Source organism: Meleagris gallopavo, chromosome 19 (genome assembly GCF_905368555.1).
Source record: "Meleagris gallopavo chromosome 19, MGAL_WU_HG_1.1, whole genome shotgun sequence".
Lineage (NCBI taxonomy): Eukaryota > Metazoa > Chordata > Aves > Galliformes > Phasianidae > Meleagris > Meleagris gallopavo.
In genome coordinates, this window is record NC_139422.1 from 3193010 (window position 1) to 3208757 (window position 15748).

Consider the following 15748-nt stretch of genomic DNA (forward strand, 5'->3'; position numbering starts at 1 on the left):
CTCTGTTGGCTCCCAGCACTCTGCTGGCTGCCGCTTTCTGCACGCCTCGCTGCTGGTGGAGCCCGTAATTCATCTGCCATCCCCGGAGCAAAAGAGCAGAGTTCAGTGTGAATTCGTAGCCAGGAAGACTTTCACACTCAGCAGGGAAAGAAGTACCCAGCAAAGCAGCAAGGCCAGAGGCAGTAAGCACCCACAGCTCAGCTGAAATCACAGGCAGCAACGAGGTCTTGGTGCTTGAATAAGGACAAAAACCTTGGTGCGTTGCAGATGCTGCACAAGAGTGGGGTCTGGGCAGAATACGGGCTGAGTGCTCCCAGCTGAGTCCTTTCCTGACACTGCTCAGCACAAGTGCTGTGAAATTCATAGGTCCACTCAGGTTTGCACCCACTCAAAATGTGTCTACATTCAGTAGAAGTGAAAAAAATCACATGGCAGCACTTCTCTGCTCTCCCGACACCCAGGATCACAGAATCATAAAGGTTCAAAAAGACCTCTGAGATCCCCAAGTCCAACCCCAACCCACACCACCATGGCACTGAGCGTGTCCCTCAGTGCCACATCTCCACCATTCTTGAAGTCTCCCAGGGACAGTGAAAGATGCTGCCTGAGGACACCCCGTGATACACAACACTCATCTCACTTCACTTTGTCAGTGTTGTTTCTTGTTATGCCACTGCCACAGCTTCTCCCAGAATTCACTCCCATAAGGCAATTCTTTTTCATGGCACACGTGATTACATGGCAGAACTCACTGCAAGGTGTGGTGAAGATGGAATATATCAACACTCACGGGACAACAAGGCAGAGAAAAGTCCATCAAAGCACTTGGCCAAAGGGGCATCCCCCAGCACAGGGAAATCCTATGCAGGAAGGATGAACAAACAGGAAAACCATGCAAGCCTGCTGCCCTCATGCTCTCTTCCCCAGATATCTGCTGGCCAATGTGTCAGAGCTGCTGCCCCTGCACCACCAGACCTTGGTCCCATCTGCCCACCTTGATGCTCCCCTGGATGAGAAGCAGAGTGGGGCCGTACCTGAAAGTCATCTGGAACACCTGGCCCTGGTTGACGTGTTGGCTCCTGTTGTTGTAGCCGTGCAGCATCTCCCCAAAGAGTGTGTCGTTGAACTTGGCATCCGACTTCAGGCACTTGGGGCCCTCGCAGATGTCAGACAGCATGAGGCAGGACTTGCCATCAGGGGCCAGCTTGTACTCCTCCACACACCTGCAAGACCACGAGCTGCATCAGAGGGACCCTGACCTCAACCAGACCCTAACCCTGGATCCCTGACCCTGACCTGGATCTCAACCTCAGCCCCTGGGAATCACTCCATGCTGCTGAGCAGAGCTGAGCACACCACTCCTTCCCACAGCCCCCAGTGCCCTCTGGTGCTGCTACAGTGCACCGGTGCTCCCCAGCCAAGAGCAAAGCCAAATCTGGAGCTGCTTCCCCTTTTTCCTCACATCAGTGCCCTCCTGCAAGGACGCAGCTCTTGCGTGGCTGCTCCTGTGTTCCTTGCTCCTGCTGTCAAGCACTGTGTGGGTAAGGCAGGCACTCACCTCCCAGGCACAGCGAGGGAAACTGAGGGGCAGCAGAGATGTGATTCAACTACGGACACCTTGCCTTGAGCAGGGATTGTGCAAAACCAAGGGAAAAGGTCTCTGTCCTTGGGGACAGACGTCTGAAGTGCCAGCTCTGCCCTGGTGCCCGCTGTGGGCTCAGACAGAGGCCCTGTCCTGCACTCAGGCTCCCTGACCCTGCAGAGGCGGTGCTCATATGGCTTTCCAGCCCCCTCTCAGGCATGACGGAGGCAATGTGCTTTCTGTTGGTGACTCAGCTGCTGCTAAACAATAATAATAAAAGAGAAAAATAAAGGGGGGGGGGAAGGGGGAAACAGCCAAACAGCAGCTTTCTGACACAGCCAGCTCCTCCTTGGGGAGCTGTGCTGCACCCACTGATCACCATCACTTTCCCATTCCTCTCTGTGCTTCTGTCCCACTCTCCCATGGAAACTCCTTTCCATGAGACCCTTTTCCCCTTCCTTCACCCCAATCCCTCCCATGAAGACAGGGATGAGGCTGCTGCCAGGTGTTGGCACAGGGATGGATGCACAGCCCCAAGTGGGACGAGATGCTGTGGCTGATGGATGGCAGCTGCTGGAGCCGTGCAGAGGGAAGGCTGCTAAGCACCACGCTGCCTTCAGAGCATCCTGCAGCAGGGGAGATTTTCCTGAGAGCAAACGCTACACCGTGTAGGATTATAGGATCGCGGCCAAAATCAGGGATGAAGCTCTATTTTAAGACAGTCACAAGAGCAGGGGGAAAAAAAAAAAAAAAAAGAAAAAGAAAGAAAGCAATCGAATCCTCCACCTTCTCCCCCTCCCTGCAACACGCGATGTACGATTTCTGAGTACGTTTGCAGTGAGTCACAGATCCAACCGTACCGTCAGCAGAGCGGGGTGCATCTGCTGCCCTGCTGCCATCGCCTGTGTTCGCTTTTCCCTCAGGCAGAGAGCAGGTGCCCGCTGGAAGTGAGCTGTGCAAGGAGCCCTCCTGCTGGGCATCCATCTCCTGAGAGCACCCGCATGAGAAATGGGAGCGTGGTGGCGGGGGGACTCACCCGCAGAACATGAAGATGGTGCTGGAGGAGGGGTCGTGGGGCAGGGGGAGGGTCTGCTGCAGGCAGAGCTGCTCACAGCCGCCGTTGAAGCCGTCTGAGCAGTCGATGCCTTTGGAGTAATCATAGCAGCCGGTGCCATCCTTCATGGGCCGGAGGTCCTCAGGGCACTGTGGGGAGAGGGGACACGGTGATGTTACTCCCAAATCCCCGTGTTCGTGTGATGTGGCCATAACCGCTCTGCGATGGAGGAGCGGGGAGGACAGGGCAGCAGACCCAGTGACCCAGGAGGGCAGAAGGAGTGCTGATTCACACGAGCAGGGACCTGGCTCTGGGTTTTAATTCCAGCTCCCCAGCTGGCTTTCCTTGTCCCAGAAGATAAAAGCCAGCAGGCAGCAAATGCTATCAATAAATTGTCACCCAGATTAAAGTACTCTTCTGTTCCGCTCCCGTTATTTATCCTTTCTCACCAAACGTGCGGGCACACAAACAACAACAAAAAGGCCAGTCCTTGAGAAAATACATAAATCTTGCCAAGGAACAGCTCGCAATTAAAAATGCATTATGGAATTTCTTGAAGATGAGTTAGACTGGAGCTTGTACAGGTAGTGATGAAGGCAGGTTATAAATGGCCTCTGTCAAGCAGAAGAAAGGTTATAAAACCACTATGCTTTGTGCTTAAAAAAGAAAATCAATTTTCCGTGTGAGCAAAACGCTGTACATATTAATAAAAGTTCAGGAGCCCCTGCACCCCGCGTTTGCTGTCATGGGAAGGGGCCGATGGTAGCAATCTGCTGGCACAGGATGTGGGGGAAGTGCTTTGGGGAGAAGGAGGCAGCTCCTGTCCCCTCTGAACACCCGCATCGCTCCCAAAGAGCTGGGAGCAGGAAGCTGTCTGCCTGCATATACGGAATAAATATGAAGGAGGAGAGGATACTCAGAACAATCTGTGCTTTTTCTGCTGAGCTGCCTGGGAAGCAGGATCGAGATAAGTGTGGTTGTGACTCTGTGTACATCATACTTATCTACTGCAGTCTCCCCTGCATCTGCGGCCCCGGGGTACAACGAGAGCTGTGCAAACTGGCAGGGATGCATCTCCACCAGGACACGTGGTACCACGGCAGTGTTCCTGTTCCCAAGCCAGGTGTGTGACCCGGCACTTCCTGGGGTGCCCTCAGGGATGCTGATGGGAGCTGCCAGGAGCTGAAGTCAGCAGGCTGAGCTCTGCAACCTGCCCAGCCCACAGGGCAAAGCGATGGCTCTTTCCCTGGGACTGGGTTAGTGGGTCACGCAGGGCCCTCCCCACCTCACCCTGCTCTGCTCAAGGAGACCCCTTGGGATATCCCTGTTTGGCTTTTAATCACTAGCAATCATGCTTGGCTACTGTTTGCAACTGTGCATCCTAATATGCATTAATTACAGCATGCTAATAGCTCAGCACGAAATGTGCAAACGAAAGCATCCCTGCATCCGTCCCCATCCTGACCATCCAGCAGCTGCTAACGGGGCTCCCTGGGGACAGAAAGCTGCGCTCCTCTTTGGGGACAAGGAAATGGGGACAGCAAGCAAACCAAGCAGGCACAATGCTGGATGAGAACCAGCCCCAGGACTGGGAGTTTTCTCCTGCAGGATATCAGCAGCTCCAGCAGGAAACAGTGGATGGAGAGCAGCTGGCACAAGGAAACTTCCTGCAGGTCTGCCTGTCCACCAAGCAAAGGATTTGCAGTCAGGATACCCTGCTGTTAGAACAGAGAACTCTGGAGCCCATTTGGGTGCCTCTCTGCCTTTGCCCACAGGCTGAGAGAGTCAGAACTACCCAGAAAAACACTGTGTGCACCAACCTGGCCTCCCTGTGCTCCTTACGAAAACAGCACTTGCTCTGTGTGTTCTGGGCTTTTATAAAGGACCATATCTATTATTGCTGACATTGATTTGTCTGGCTTGGGCAGCAGAGAACCAATAATTACTGAGAGTTTTAATCAATCCCACATCAATTCAGCTGCAGTTCAATTTGTGATCTGCCTTGGCAGTGACACAGGATGGGGGGCTGTGTCTGAAAATGATTAGAAAATCAATAAGTAACTCAGCCAATAATTCTGTCTGTGCGCTCAGAGATGACACGTCCCACCCCGTTCCACTGGGGAAGCCAGCATGGAAATTGAATTTTCTGTTGGATCCAGGGAGTCAAAGGGATCCCAGCACCCACCAGCTCCAGGGATTCCCTTGTTACATCAGCATGGCTCATGACACAGGTGCTGAGCACCCTGATCTAGCTGTGTCCCTGTTCATTGCAGGGAGTTGGACCAGATGGCCTTTTAAGGCCTTTCCCAACTCAAATGATTCTATGATTATGATGGAACCAAGGGATCTCACTCCAGCCTGTCAGTCCATGCTTCACGGGGATATGAGCAGCAGAAACCTCGCAGTGGTGCTTGGTCCAGGCTGCAGAAAGGAAAGAGGAGGTGGAGAAAGACTCCAGCTTGCCACTGCCTTGGAAAGCCACAAAGGCATCACTGTGCCAATGCAATTCCAGTGTCCTGCAGATCCACATGAGTCACTACAGGAATCATAGAGCCGTTTAGATCAGAAAAGACCTTTGAGATACACATGCATGAATGCACTGGTTTCTCTCTGATGATGGTTCACTCTCAAAATTGCTCTTGGGATTGGAAAGAAAGCTGAGCTTCTTATTTCCTTGTGCATTCTCAAACAGATAACACAGATCCTGCAGACAGAATGTGACAAAGCCACAAAGCCACAGCCCAGCTCCTGTCAGTGAATTTGGGAAGGCAGAGCTGAGGTCAGCTTGGTGTGTGCTCTGCTGACGGCACGGATGGACATCAGCCCATCGTCTTTGTTTGCACCAGGCAGAGCCTGAGGTCCTGCTCATTGTCACCGCTGTCAGCAAAACGGATTCCAAGCATACACAGGGAGCACAGATGCTGAATAAGAACACACTATTTTTACCTGGTTCTCAGAGCAGTGTGCTTTCTCCCCTTTGAAATGATGTCACCAGGGTGCCACGGAGCGGCAGCGGGTGCAGGAACGTGTGGTTTTGGAGACCCCAAGCTGCTGTACCGCTGGCCTAAACCAAACGGATCCCCCTGACCCACACTGTCACCCCATCAGGACCTCACCATGTGACAGGACATCACTGTGTGACACCGCAGAGCCACCGCCTGCCAACCAGAGCCCCCATCCTCAGCCAAACCAGGGCAGACGCTCTGCGAGGCAGCCCCTTCCCAGCGTAAAGGCAGCCAGCATCCACTGCAATCTGTACAAGACTGTTGCTTAGGAAAACATCTATCTGGATTGTTTGTGTTAGTGAGCAAAGGCCCGTTCTTTTCTTTCTCTTTTACAAAGATCATTAGCAGCGAGACAGGCGATGGGGTCACTGGAAACAAAACGCGTGTCTCATTACCGACGCCATTCCTCCCGAGAGGAGCCAGCTCTGCCCAGCACTGCCTGCTCACAGCTCCGCTCCTCTTCTCTGTTATTTAAAAAAAGAATATTTAATAAAGTGTTTTGGTAAAGAGTAAAGCGTGCTTTTTATTATTCCGCTCTGTTTTCTCAATATTAGCAGCCTTTTTGTCAGGCATTTCTCCCACACGGGCTCCTGCTTCTGCCTGACTTGACATGAGCTGGGGACCCCGCACCCGTGGCATGGAGGTGAGGACCCAGTCCTGCCCTCAGGGGGGTGCTGGGGTCACTGGGAGTTTAATTTGCAATGCCAAACCCAACCACAACATGCTCAGATAGTCAGAGCACCAATGGAACAGATCCTCTATACTGGATGGACAGACAGACAGGCAGTGCACCAAACCACTATCCTGAGGTCACAGCTTTCCCTTCTACCCCCCGGAGCAGTGTGAGGCTCCAGCACTGGGTGTGAAAGAGTCCAAGGGCGCTAATGAACTCACCTTCGTTAGACACATTTTTCCTCAGCACTGAAGAACCTCTCCAGTGGGAAACAAAACCATTAATCCAAGGTACTGCTGAGGCACCAGCAAGTGTCAGTGTTTTAATGAGCTCTGAACTATGCACTGGCATGTATTTTATTTGCTTGTTGGAGTTCAGAAATGATACAAACACATTAAATCCCTTTGTGTCCATATATATATTTAGACAGCTTTGGCTTGCACTGCTTCTGCCTCTCTGGATCTGAAGGCTCTGTGGGGCTCTGTGTGCCCCTTTCTCTCTGGGGCCAGCCTTCCATTCATCACCTCCTTGGGCAGCAATATCCTCATCCCCCCCAGGGCCTCGCTGCAGGGAACATCCTTCCCAAAGGGCAACATTACAACCGTTTGCTGAAATAACAGTCATTCTCTTCCTACTCTTTTCTCCCTGCTTCGTTTTCCATCTCAAGATCATCAGTCATTATCTTAGCTTCAGAAAATCAAACCCATCTGTTTTGCAGGTTCCAAAGCATGTGCAGTGGTAGCTCACATCCTCAGCGTGTCCCCAGGATGCCTTGCCAGCATATTTTGGAGCACACTATCAGCTCCTGCCCACTGGTGCACTTGCTGCCCATGACACAGGGGAGCCTGGCACACCAGAACCCTCTGGGAGACCAGAAATTCAACTACAGATTCATCTGACCTCAGGAAACAGCCGGGGCACAAAGTTAGACACCAAAATCAAGGACTGAAACCAAAAGCAAGGACCCAAACCAAAACCCAGGATCCAAACCAAAGCCCAGGATCCAAGACAAAGCCAAGGACCCAAACCAAGTGTGATGCAACCAGAACACAGAGCAACCCAGTCTGCCGTGGTGCAGAGGGAAGAGGTGCCAACTGGTGACCTCTACAGAATGCCACTGCAAAAGCCAACTAAAAGATGGGATTTTAGCATCTCAGTCACCTCCTTTCAGCACCAAGACCTCCAGCTCACCTCAGTGCCTCCATCTCAATAGCACCAGGGGTCTCTGCTCCCACCCATAATATGCATAAGCAGTAATCTTCTGCTTCAAGGAGCCAGCTAAACTTAAAGGGGATTAGAAGAGAATGGTTTCCTCCTCATCTCCCTTCCCTGCGTGTTGTGCATCTCCACATAATTAGCTAGGTGCCTCCTAAGGCAGGGACGGATGAGTTTTTATTTTTCAATGAACAATTGTCTGTCAGAAAATGCAGATTTGATGAAGCTTAAGTGCTTTATGGGATTCCATCAATTACATCTCAAAATTCACTGGGAAATTAGGAAACCATTTAATTTTGACAAGGTTGAAATGTTTTGGTTTCCACTGCTTTACTTTGTTTTTATTTCAGGTTGAACACTGGGATAATATAACATATGACATAAAACTCCAGATGATAATGCTGGAATGAAACATTTCCCCCTCCTGCATAGGACAGAGATGTTTTGAACCAACACAGTCTGGAATTTGCAGATGTGGGGCATTTCTGCACAGTTTTTTGGGGCTGGAACTCCCAACACCCAGTGTCCCCAAGGGACATCAGTTCTCAACCCCACTCACCTCATTTCCAAATGCTCCCATGCTCTCCTTCGTCCCAGGAAGCCCCAGGATGACTTGGGCTGGCAGCAGGAGAGCAGAGAGCCCACGGTCTTCTCTCACTTCTAATCTCACTTCCCTGTGAATTGGTTACCCTCTTAAATTAAACCATTTCTCTGCAGTGCTTTGCAACAGCTGAGGAGCAGCCCTTCATTTTGGTGTGGAAGGGAGCAAAAGGGGAGGATTAGATCCAGACAGGCTGAGCTCAGGCTTACACGCCTGTGTGGACCGTGCCAAATTCTCTTCTTTCTGTGTCTGAAAAGGCCAGGACAAGCACAGCACAGGTGTCACAGTGTGGGCCACAATGCAACCAAGAAACCATCTCCCTTCTACATAGTGTGGAGCCAAACATTCTCCTAGCTGATGGGTTGACCCCATAGCCATGAAGAAGAGCAGTTTATATTGTGCTTGTAGCCAAATTGCTTAAATTAGAAACACCTTTCTGCTAGCAGGGCTTCAGCCTGAAATGATGCCTGATGAGGCATGGTGCAGGAGCCATGCACACCAACATGGTCACCTTGCTGGGGTGGCAGAGATGAGTAATGGGAGCAGTGGCATCTGTGAGCAAACCCCAGCCAAGTGACAGGTGGGGAAACCTGAGTTTTAGCCACATTGCAGGTGTTCCCTTCATTCCCTCAGGTCCAATTCACAGCTTTTCAACTTAAATTATGAATGAGCAACATGCAAGGGTCAAGCCCTTTCCCTCCTCCTGCATCCTTTCCCCCCCTGGCTAGCAGCTACCCATGTGCTGGAAGGAGGGCTCAGTGATATACATTTCTCTATCAGCAATAAATAACCTGTCTTGTTCCTCCCCTACGGTTCCTCCTGGTTTGCTGTGATCCTGGAAGCTTGCACAGCTGCACTCAAGACCCACTGGGTCTAGAGATGCTCACTGGGGTTTTGTTTTCCTGGGAAGTGATTGTGGCTTCCCCTGACTGACAGCAGCTCTGGGTACAGCAAGGAGAAGTGGGATGTAAACAGACACAGAGTTGGGGGGTTGCTCTGCTATTTTGCAAGGTAGAGCCCAGAGCCAAGGCACCAGTTAACAGTTCCAAACAAAGGTCATAGCAAGGTGGCAACCCATGTTTCTTATAATTAACCAAGCAATAAAAAGCCTCCGATAAGTAAAGAACTGCAGAAAAGCATTATGCACGAATGCCACCTACTGGGTACAAGGAAAAATAACAGAAAAAAAACACGAGAAAGGTGAAAGGAGCCCTGTGGGAAGTGGGCTCAGAGCCTTGGGTCCGTGCACTGAGGCTTTAATGGAACAATGTGCTTGGGTCTCACTCAGAAACCCAAAGAGCCTCAACCAACATCTGCAGGCAACTGCCCCGACACTTACCCACGTCCTCTAAAGGCCAAACGATTGGGTAATGGCAGGGAATGTGCTGCTAAAAGCCCCAAGATAAATGCATCCTCCATCCTTACAGAATTACTGGAAGCTGTGCTAAGGACACGAAGGAACTGGTAACAGATGATGATTATAAATAAAAGGAGTAAGAAATCTTTGAGATTTGTGCTGTTCCCTGGTCGAGCTGCGAGGCTCCAGCTCTGCTGTGTATTAATTGCTTACAAGCCCACATGTATATTTTATGCTCGGTACCTGCCTGGAACATTTGTTGGATTTAGCCTTGATTGATGAACCACTGATTATATACTTCTGTGGTCCTCAGCAAATTAATAAACTGTTGACTGGTAAAGATTAACAACATGTCATTATTTGAGAAACAGTGTCCAGAGTAAAGCTGAGGAAAACCTAGTGCTAAAATTAGCAGGCGAGTGCTCCCTGAACTCTATAAAAAGGGGATAGTTTAATTAAATTACATCCCGATATTGCCCATAGCACTCACCAAATTGGCAAATTGAGTTCACGGCAGTTCAGCTTTAAAACTAACTGACATTCCTGCAAATGTACAACAAATGAGCCCATCCCTCCTGGCACTGGGAGAGATGCTGTCACCAAGTGACTGTGGCCGAGGGGACACGAGGGTGCAGCTGGGTTACCAACCCAGCTCCCATCACCTGCAACCTCATCCCGTGCCATGAGCACAGCCCACAGGGAGCCTGGATGGTGGAACCATTGGTTTACGCTTTTTTTTCCCCCAGGAAATGGCCACGTTTCCTCGCACTGCTGCAATTCCTGGTCTCCTGGGGAGCAGGATGGACCTTGAGGTGATTTCCCCTCCTTCCTGCTGGATGTGTTTTGTTCCCTTTAAAACCAGCCCCACTGAACCATTCCAAAAGCCAGGGGGGCTATTTTCCCTGAGTGACGTGGTTTTCAATTTCTGCCTCTCCATGTGCCGCCGTGGTGAGCGCTGGGCCTGTAATTTATTGACAATTTCTATCTTAATATATCCTGACTTCTAAAAAGAGGCGTCTCTTCCCAGAGGCACAGGGCAATCAGAGCCCCGATTGTTTCTGACAGTGTCTGCGAGGCACATTAGTTTGCAGAGCAAAATAACGGTGAAAAAAAAAAAATAAGGGGGAAAAAGAAAAAATAAAAAGATATGCCAGAAACTGAGCCCCTCCCTGGGAAGGGGTAAGGGCGAGAACAAAAGAAAATAACGATAGGAAAAGAAAGCAGAAAAGGGAGAGGAATAGGAAGGAGGAGACAGCGGGCGCTGCGGGGCCGGGTGCTGCCGGTGACACATCAGGCTGTCGTGCTAAATGGCCTTAACAAGCAATTGGAGAAGGGGATAATGAAAATGCCGCCCCGGAGACGGCACCACTCCAGTCTGACCTTTCCAGGCTGCTGCCGTGTATAAACATCTTCAATAAATAAAGAGACACTTAACTCCTGCCTCGGCGGGGGGACGGGCTGAGCCTGCAGAGCCAGGGCTGGGACAGCAGGTGATGTTCCTTCTGCTACAGGCACAGCGAGCAGCCCCACAGACACCACCCCACCAGGCACAAATTCCACCTCATCCCTTTGGCTTTTCCACAAATCCCCATCCCCAAAGTCCCTAAAGCAAACTTCCCACCTGGGATTCACTGCCAAGAGGGGACGGGGCAGTGAGCACCACACAAATCCACCCCTCTGGGCATCACTGCAGACAGAAGCAGTGCGTGCCCCCCAGCCAATGCAGACAGAAGCAGTGCGTGCCCCCCAGCCAATGCAGACAGAAGCAGTGCGTGCCCCCGGCCCTCCCAGCTGTACGTACCACGCAGCCCGTCGAATCCACCTGGCGATCCGAAACGCACTTGAAGTTGCGGGTGCAGCCGCCGTTGTTGCGGGAGCAGTCCCGGACCGGCCCGAAAGAGGAGAGCAAATCATTGATGGTTTCAAAGTAGGTGGACAGCATCGCTTCTTCCCTTGGAGAGAAAAGGCACCGTTAGAGGCAGCAGGAGGGGCAGGGAGCGGCAGCACGCAGCGTGGCACTGCTGTGTATCATCCACAGAGGTGAAATCATGGCGTTGTCGTGATGAAAACCCACCTAGAGGAAGTTTGCCAAGACAAGGAGGAGTTTATGGTCTTGCTGTATGTTTACATAATTTGCTGTGTAACTTTGACCTCCTTGACCAAAACCAACCTGCTCTGAGTATGCAAAGCACCTACACCACTTTCATGCAAGCAAGAGGCCTTGTTAGCATCACTGGTGTGAATCCGACCCCATACTAACCAACAGTAAATCCACAACAGCGAAGCTCCTGGCTGTGCTACACCTGAGCCAAGCCTCCCAAGCCCTGCGCCTCACCCAGCTCATGGGGATGCCCCTTAGGAATTAAAGCCACACAAACTCAGCTTAGTTTTTCCTGGGACACTCGTGCCAGTGGGGCCAGGGACCCGGGCTCTGTCCCAGGGCTGTGGGCTTCAGCTCCATGCTGCACAGCCCAGGCACAGCTGTGCTCTTCCTTAAGCGAGCACGAAGCACAAACACCAATGAATTCAATGACACCAATGAATTCAAAGACTTGAGGAGCTCCCAGCCCTGCCTCTCCGTGCTGCGCACACAGCAGATTTTGTCTGTGACAAAGCACTCCAGCACTTCTTTCTGCTGGGTTCCGGCAAAGGGAATGCAGATGCTTATTGAGAGCTTTGAGCATCTCCAAGGTATTTTTCATCTTCAAAGCACATTGTATTTGTTAACAGATCGCTGCAATGCACCGTGGGCTCCAGATCCGGTCCCCATCTCACCGGCAGTGCAGACACACAGGAGACAAAGCATTTACCCAAGGTCACAGCACCAGGCAGCGATGGAGACAGACTTGACCTCCGCAGGGTATTTATGAGATCGTTATACACTGAAGGCTGCAAATAAACATTGACCCTTGTGGCTTTAAAGCACCCACGAGGCAGTGCGGGCGGCCACACAGCGCTCTGAGCTTCCCTGCAGCATCCCCCAGCGGCACCTGAAACCCATGCAATGACTCAGTGCCCACTGCCACACTCTGGATTTGGGGTTTCAATGCAAAAACCTGGCAAGAAAACAGCAGAGGAAGAATATTCAGCAACCCTTGAGGATCAGCACCACGTTCCTGTCGGAGGAGGGACTTGCGCCGTCACGCTCACGCACGCAGCCCCACCAACACTGTGCCTTCAAAAAACCATGAGTCAGGCATCGAAAAAAAAATGGTAATGAGATTGGCAGGAAAATGATGAGGTTTTAAAAATAAATCAATCATCAGGAGAGCTCTTTTCTTACTTTGCCTTCTGCTTTCTGAGCCTTTAGGGTGTAACCAAGTTTCTTCCTGAAAACACGAGGGCTCGAAATTATCCAACGACATACCCAACATAATGAAGCCCTACACTGTTTTCAGGTCAGATGTTCAGATTTTGTATTTCCTTGGATTCTAGAAGCTGGGACTCACCACCTGTGCTGCCCACTTTCACCCCAATTAATGTTTCCCAATTAACTTTTCCTTCTCAATGATCATGTTTCCCATATTCCCCCTCTCTTGGCCCATCTCCTAGATTTTGCAGCATATTTGGAGCTCAATCTCCCTCTGTACTTTCTTGGTCATGTTTCAAATGTCTTTAGAGGCCCTTTTCTATTAGCATTCTGTTCCCACTAGAATTTGCAGCTCCTCCAAAGTGAGGCAGTGAGAAAGGCAGAATATATTAGATCAGGGTGCGTATATCGGCAGAGGAAAGAGGGAACAGAAAGGCCGTATTATTCATTAACCAAAAACGCTGCTTGTAAACATAGAGAGATATTTTCTTTTTTAAATAAAAATACAACAACCGTGACAACTCTCCCTCCACCCACCTGGAAAGCTCAGCTCCATCTGGGGCCAGATGCTCAGCCCACATCGATGAGGTGCTTGCATAATGCCAAGCTGGAAGCCCAAACCAACGGCTGCTCGTGCCCTGGGGCAGTGGGAATCTGCTCTCTGACCTGGGGCCTGGCACAGCAGATCCCCATAGGTGAGCCTGAACGAGTCATTACACATCTTAACATATTAGCTGCCCAAGGAGGCAGGGAAACACAGATGGAGGTGATGTTGCAATGTCCCCATTCTCCTCTATCTCCCCCAGCCCCGTCCTTGGTGCTCCTGGGGCTCCTACCTGGATGCTGCAGCTTCCTATAAGGGAAAAGAGTTTTGCACAGATCTCGCATCCCCTACGCTGGAGGCCTGCTGGGAAGAGGACGGGGCTGCTCCCCACCAGCCTGAAGGGGACATCAAGTCCTCTAGAAAAGGGTGCTTAGAGCTGAGTGAGCCCATTCCTGATGCCAGCTTCTCTCCACAAGCACGTTTCTGAGCCATGCATGTTCCTGCTCCAGCTCCCCAGCCCTCCCAAATGGCACACACCAGCCGAACACACTCCCCTCTCCACCACAACCCTCTGATCACACACCATGCCTTGGTAAAACCTGCTCTTCTGACAACTTACTTCACAGTAAGTGGTCCACGTGATGCTCAGCAGCCCTGCTCTCCATCACCACACAGCTCCTGCACCCACCCCGTGCCACTTCCCATCACCTGCATATTGAATCACTTGAAAAAGCTTTTGTCTTCAATCCCGTCGCAGCCCTCCGTCCTTCCCCTTTGTTCCAGGACCTCATTAATGAAGCAGATTCAGCGACAAATATTGCTGTGGGTTATTTATTCATGAAATATCAACACCATGCAATTCTCAAAGCCTCCAAAGTACTCAACTCTGAATAAGCTCCTGAGCATCACAGTGACTCTTCTCTCCAGCTCATTCTGGAAGGGGATTAGTGGGTGTTATTCAACTTAGCTGCCCCTTTTTCGTGCCTGCTAATGGTTAAAGGCTTCAGTGTCTTACAAGGTTAACCATAGCTGAGAAAAACAAGGAACAAAAGGATGCCAGTCGGAACTAAGCTTGTGCTCTGCCATCATGCAAGCTTTGCCCTTTTCCCTTAAATCTCTCATTCCTTCTGCCTTCCTCCCTAGGCATGGGACGTCTCACCTAAGGACAGATTTACTCAGAGCAGTAGCTGAAGTTCCATTTGAGCCAGGGGACCTCATTCCCTTTCATGCAAAACACTCTCTCAGGACCTCATGTGCTCTCAGACCCACTCCCATCCTTTCTGCTCCTTTCCTCCTTCCCCTCACATCTCCTTTCCCTCTGCTAAAGCAGCCATGCTTTTCCTCTGGGGGCTTCCCTGCTCTGAAGCTACAACTGAAGACCCTGAAGCCTCACCCACATCACTTTGTTTCGCAGCTCTGCCCACAGCCCTGTGTTTTCTCTTCTTCTTGCTCAAGCTGAGGAACCAAGGCAACAAGCAATGCGAATTAAAGGTGTTTGCCACTGCTAGGTGGCCAACTTCAGATGCTTGCAGTTATTTTTAGTGCTTGTAGCACTTCAGACACTCACAGACCATTCCAGGCTCAGCTGTTTTCATAAAGAGCCGTGCTGTTAAACACCCAAACTACAACAAATGTGCAATAAGTAATCAACTGCACCCCAACCCAGCCCCGCAGCAGGGACAGCCCCACAGGGGTAGAGCTGAGCTGCACTGGGAAGGCATGCATGGTGCTGCGAGGCCACAGGGCAGCCCCAAAGGCAGTGGCAACCTTTACCTTACGGACTTGCGGTCAAGCAACGTGTAGATGTTGTACAGAGGGACATGGGCTCCTATTAAATATTGGTGATACGGTTGGACTGGATGGTCTTGGAGGTCTTTTCCAGCCTTGGTGGTTCTATGATTTTCTGACTTTGCAGTTTTGAATTTCAAGTGCTGCATTTCCTAATGTGGTGCACGACGTGTGGCTATGGAGCAGATTTATTATTTTATGTAAAGAGATGAGTTTCTCAAATCAGCCTGGCGTACCCACGGGCATTTTTCAGTCGTTCTAACAGTGGTGGGAGGTTTGAAGACAAGCTGTCATCCAGGCTAGGTCCTAAACTGGGAGAACTCCTCCTTACTTGGGTGACACCAGAGACAGCACTCAGCGGAGCTACCTGTCACACAGTGCCGAGGAGCTGCTTACTATCAGTTTTCCTGATAGCACATTTCTTGCGGTAAAGCTATAATAAACACTTGCAAAAAAAAAAAAGAAAAAAGCTCTCCAAAAAACCTTGAGGTTGAAAGTGTGAAGCATTTCCTACCACGCTTCAATAACTTGCTGGAGAGTCAATAAAACCAGCGCTCCATCGGAGTGTTTTGAAGCGCGCCTTGGCAACCAGAAGGACCAGAAATTTAATTAAAGCAAA

The 15748-nt window shown here is 50.7% G+C and overlaps 1 protein-coding gene across 3 annotated transcripts in view; it reads right to left on the reverse strand.

Moving 5' to 3' along the window:
• The window catches only part of ASTN2 (astrotactin 2), a 261724-nt gene that overhangs the window by 115829 nt on the left and 130147 nt on the right, over positions 1-15748 (reverse strand). For all 3 annotated transcript variants that reach the window (XM_085239624.1, XM_085239626.1, XM_085239625.1), the window contains exons 11-13: positions 11289-11439; positions 2619-2785; positions 1035-1223 (exon numbers count right to left, since the gene is read on the reverse strand). In XM_085239624.1, the coding sequence (XP_085095750.1) occupies positions 1035-1223; positions 2619-2785; positions 11289-11439 (507 nt within the window). The remainder of the gene's footprint in view (positions 1-1034; positions 1224-2618; positions 2786-11288; positions 11440-15748) is intronic.